The 5,778-nt window shown below is 29.9% G+C and overlaps 1 protein-coding gene across 1 annotated transcript in view; it reads right to left on the bottom strand.

Moving 5' to 3' along the window:
- Positions 1–323: 323 nt before the first annotated feature.
- The window catches only part of LOC106460109 (ecto-NOX disulfide-thiol exchanger 2-like), a 48,121-nt gene continuing 42,666 nt past the window's right edge, over positions 324–5,778 (bottom strand). Inside the window, exons 13-14 of the mRNA XM_022386752.1 lie at positions 3,793–4,003; positions 324–1,443 (exon numbers count right to left, since the gene is read on the bottom strand). Of these exons, the coding sequence (XP_022242460.1) occupies positions 1,235–1,443; positions 3,793–4,003 (420 nt within the window). The 3' untranslated portion in view covers positions 324–1,234. The remainder of the gene's footprint in view (positions 1,444–3,792; positions 4,004–5,778) is intronic.

The raw sequence follows: 5,778 nt of genomic DNA, 5'->3' as shown, positions 1-5,778 counted from the left end.
TATCCACACATACAAATAATATTTCCTTAGCGCTCCAAATATTAATAAAATAATTTATAAATGCTTGTGAAAAATTATTAATTTTTGCTATCTTTTCCTATAACTAATTTAGATTTTGTCAGATTGTGTAATTATCTAATTTCACTTATTCCTTAATGTACATATCAGTAAATTTTCTTCATAGTTTGCACTGTAATTGTTGAAAATAGTTTTGTATCATTTCAAAACTAACAATCTGATGTCTGTGGAAGTCTTTTTCATGTTAGTCTTTAAGTGTTCATTACTTAAATGGAAATAGAGAAATAACTTCACACAGACACAAATAATAAGTAACATTTACTAAAGTAAATATTTAATTACATGTGAAAAATAAATTATCAAACCATATAGCATGTATTGTGAAGTTATTTAAGTAGCTATTAGCACTGTATCGCCATTAGAATTTACTCAAACTAACAACATATTTCACAGATGGTGTTTCAATTTACACAGAAACATACAAGTCATTACTCAATTATGAAAAATGAAGTAAATGCATAAAACTGATAACATTTCAAATAGCATTTGGAAGAAAATGATGTATAACAAGAAATTTGGCATAATATCACTGCCACCACTTAAAAACAAGATATGTTTCAGGCATGATTTATCTTGTTTGTTTGCAGGCATACAAACACAGAATGATCATTCTGATTAATGTGGCGTTTGGGTATCAAACGACAGGCATTGTGTTTTAAATGTTGTACTAATAAATCATTTTGGATGCTATATTTTTTGTGCACATAAACAAAGCATCTTGTCTGAAACATCACAAGAATAAATCTTGTTTTCAAATGGTGGTGATATTATGCTGTATTTTTCATTCTGTGCTACAAATGTAAAGGTTAATATTTCACAATGTACTGTACTTGCCAACTATAATAATACAAGCTAAACAAAACTTATCATTAATGAGAAACCTACACAGAATACCAATGTTTCGTTTGGTAATATCACTACAAATGTCACTACAAACAACACTTTCATCTGAACTGATACTACACATTCAAACTAGATTGCAAAAAAGCTGCTCACATTTTGCAAAAACTACTGAATAAAAATGTTTAGAAAAACAAGAACTCAAATAAAATCTCATCTGAACTTTATTACTTTTTCTTCAGGTTAGATACTATTTTCACTGCAAGTTTTTTTTTTTTTAGAAAACGATTAGAAAACACAAAATGTTCAAAGATCACTATTTCTCTTCAAAGCCACAAAAAGTCCATTTTCTTTCAAGACTAGCTCCAACTCCTGAGAGTTCCTGCTCAAACAGAAGAGGAAACTTGGTTAGAAGCATCTCTACATCTCTGGGCTGCAGCAGTATTTCCATCTGTTTCAGGTATGACCAAATGTAATCAACACTTGCTCCAAATGGATGCACATGGAGGAAGGTACTAATAAGCCCTGTAACATAAACAATTAAACAGGAATTTTGTACTTAATTTCATATTAATCAATAAAAAAGTTCAATACAATTTTGGGCAGAAATATTAGACATCACTAAGTTCATTTCTTACTTGTTTAGATTCAAAGTAATGGTTAAATATGACTAATCTTGCATTTCTGTAAACAAGTTCGAATCATTTACAAAAGCAAATTGGATATTTGCATACTAATGAACTTAAATACACAAATTAAAAACATATGAATTCAATAGAAAGTTGTAAATGAATGAAATTTTAATAGTATAATAGTTAGATGTATATCATATATAATGCACCAAGATTAACTGTAATTTGAAAACATGTGCAAACATGACTATACTCTGGAAAACGAAACTTAACCATACTGTTATGTCTCCGTTTGTTAATTGATTTTCCGTAAATTCGTTCTGACGAAACTTTAGCGACACAAGTCTTTACTTAATAAAACTGGTTTATTCTTTCCGAATATAACTACCGATACACTCAACTTCAACAATCGAGCTAAAACAAACGCTATAACAACGAACGTGCTCAATAATACTCTCTGACTGCAGATCAATTACTCACTGTCTACACACACATTATTGTCCCATCACGTTGTCACCCTCTTATATATATACCAGACTACCCTATATCTAGTAATCTCTCGACAGTTCCCGAAGGTTCGAGAGAACGAGTCACGTGACCTCGCTGACGCAACAATACTATAAACCTGTATCCATACTTATGAACATATTCAAGTGTGATATTTCTATTAAATACTTAAGACACCACAAATTTATTGAATTTTTAGTTAGATATACCTCATTGAAAATGTTACAAACTGGATATTTGGTAGATATAAATAACTCATCAACAATAATTTATGTTACTTAAAAAAGTTAAATCACTTAACTTAATGGCTTACATTGCCATTTTATAAGAGAAAGTCTCAAATTGTAGATGATTTTAATGAGCTTTTCAAATAAATACCACAATTATATGGCCATGTTTGCATTTAATTAGAATTCATAATCCATCTAAAAATTATATTTTAACAATGGATGTTTGATATATGCATCTTTGAGTGGTGGTTTATATTTAGTTTCAATATCTTAGAAACATTTCCTAAGACATAAAATGTGCAAGATACTGGTTTAAAGATAACCACTCTTTAATTTCATATATAAGTATTATAAGACCACCCTATAATTCCTTCAATATGCCATACTTATACATTAGCTGAAGACCTTTAACAGCACTAATCATTAATCTATAAGACAAAACTGCTAACACACAGAGCATACTTAGCAGATGTCATACTTGAGATGTCCAGACACACAACAAACAAAACATTTATCTGGTTAAACAGAACCTAGTGTTACATCAAAACATAGTAGTTTGAATTGTAATAAAAGTTCATATACTAAGTTAATTTCTACACTTGTAATGTGTTATCTGCCAATCATCAGACAGATTTCTAAAGAATGTTGTGATGGGAACAAAATGATAATGAAACTGCAGCCTTAATGAAAACAGGACATTCAACACTTTTATCTTAAGCAAAAATAATTTAACCGAAATCAAACACCTTCAGCATGCCTTCCAAGTCAACAATATGCACACACAAAAAAGCAATTCAATATATACCTTAACTGTGAGCAACAGGGAAAGGTTTAGTACCTTATAGTCTCGGTTTAGAAGAAAAATCAAATACATTTTCACTAAAAAAGTTGGTTACAAATGCTAAATAAAAATAACAGTTAAGTGATGACAACAAACTGTATGTAACAAATTACTTATTAGTAAAATACAATGTATATAAATGTCTACATACAGAGATATCAAAATAACCCAGTCAACAAAGCCTGGGCTATATCAATCAAACACACACACATCATATTAAATTATAATTAATTTATTGACTTTATAGCTTCTAATAGATTTGTTATTTAAAATGATTAGTTATCTCCTCAACTAACAAACTGTCCTTACTATTTGTATCACTACTTGATTCCTGTTTTTACTTGTTCAATATTTTTATTTTGTGTGAAACAATCACACAATGCATAACACCCTTAAATAGAAGACAAGCTTCTAAGAAAACTATTTTAACATGAAGAAATTTAAAAAGTTTTCAAAATCTAAAACTAATGATAATTTTTACTTTATTAAAAAAATTATTTTTGGAAAACCTGACAGTTAACATTTTATCAAATGAAAGGATATTGCAGGTTCAATAAAACATCATCCACTTAATATTTGCTTACTCAGAAAGTTAAACAGGGTATATAATACATGTAAAAGTTTTATGACATTTATAACATTGTTTCATATAAAAAACACCCACCAATCAGGCGAGCATCTTTTTCTGTGATCTCCAGAGATGGAGCAGAAGAAGAGATCTCTGCCAACAAGGATTCTTCTGTCTCTGATTCCCCATCAGTCTTTTGATGATCAGCATGACTGATGTTACCTTCTTCTTCCTGTCTTGCATCACTTTCTTGCTTTTCAGTGTCATCTGATTTTTTAACTTCTACTTTTTTGATCAGTTTCCGAAGCTATGGGTCAAAGAAATGGATTAAAAATACATTTACAGACTACCGTAATCAGTAATAATATTATAAGACAAAAAAACTTTATTGCAGCATTTATGCTATAATAGTTTCCTTGAAAGGGTAAATAGATAATTTAGCTCCTAGTAAGTTTCAGTATCATAAGCCAAGTAAAACTTGCATTTTTTAGTTTTGCAACAAAATAAATTATTTGTTTATCTAATATAAAACAAAAATATGTTTATGTAGTATTGAAAATCTCCAATTTCTAGTTATGTGCATATTCAATCTTTACATAATTTTTGAAATCATCAATTACTTGCCTAAAGATATGAATCCCAATAACCCTTCTAGAGTGGCAATTAAATAGTCTTCTTGTATTTCTCTGTCAGTTTTAGTTTCAAAATTGGTTTCAATGCTCATGAGAGTCAAATCATTAATAAAATGACTCAGCTGGTTAAAGTGTTGGGCAACAATAAGCTTTATTACATGGATGACAACCACTCTTTGCTGGGGCGTAATCTATTTTTGTATGAACAAGGATATGTTAGACTTCTGCTCATTTGGGAACAAATGGGGACAATGGGAACTTCAAGAAATATTTGTCTAAGGTGATCATTCAGTTGTAGCAAATTAAAATGTTTTTTTCAAAATGTGCGTAACATATCTGAATTTAAAATAATAGGTAATAATGAGGAATTACGTTTGAAATGTTAGTATTACATTGTTTAGGGATGGTTTTTCATTGAGTGTTAGCTTTTTCATTCTCTATCAATTTCAGTATCTTTATATCCCCTTTCTAACATGGTTTGTTTCATATCCTAGGTGTGTTTTCTGTAATTTGTTTTATCTGAACATATTTTCTTCATTAGGAGAACTTAATTACAGATAATGTTGTGTTTACTGTGAGTGTGATGACAGCTTTTATTGTGAAGATATTGTGGTCTGAAGGTTTTTCTCTACAAGTCAGTGTTTAAAATTCCATCATTTAACAAGATAGTGACGTCAAGATAGTTAACTTGGATAAGGGAGTAATAAAGAGTAAGCTTGATTGTTTTGTGAAAGATGTTGGCATAAGAAATAGTGATTCAGAACCAGCTGTCCAAATGAAAAGTATGTCATCAATGTAATCTTTCCATCTATGAGGTTTTACAGGGTTTTGCTGTAAAAGCTGGCTTTCAATATGGTTCCTAAATATATGGGCATAGTTAGTAGTCATTTTGGTACCCATCTGTTAGATATACACGAACGTTTCAATTTCAGTTCAAAGCTAGTTTTAAATTTAGTTTTCTTTAGAAGTGATAGTTTATTGCAAGTTTGTTTACGTAACTGTGTACAAATCATACGTTACATTGTGTAGTTCAATTGTTGTGAATTGGTGCTTGTTGTATTATTGCATCATGTTACTAGAACCTTCTAATTTTTTCTCGTTGGTTTGATTGAGTATTATTACATCTCATAATGTATAGAACATTCTAGGCTTCGGTAAGGCTGTAAATATGCATACAAAATGTAGTTTGAGTTAGTTAGACAAGGTTAGTTAGATAGATAGCTAGATCTATACTGCATGATTGTGAGTTTAGCCATAAAGAGTGTATAGTGGAAACTTTTAAAGTGAAATTATCACAGATTGTATTGTAACAACAGAGTAGATAAGAATAATTTGTCTTGTCAATTGTATTCTAAAGTAATTGAACCAATCTGTGTGGACTTTGACAAAAAAGACAATTATTTAAAGCTCTGGAAACAACAGTGTAATGCAGAGATGAAAGTGTCACTTT

The sequence above is a fragment of the Limulus polyphemus genome, unplaced genomic scaffold, assembly GCF_000517525.1.
Source record: "Limulus polyphemus unplaced genomic scaffold, Limulus_polyphemus-2.1.2 Scaffold711, whole genome shotgun sequence".
Taxonomy (NCBI): domain Eukaryota; kingdom Metazoa; phylum Arthropoda; class Merostomata; order Xiphosura; family Limulidae; genus Limulus; species Limulus polyphemus.
This window is presented reverse-complemented; position numbering and strand designations above follow the sequence as displayed.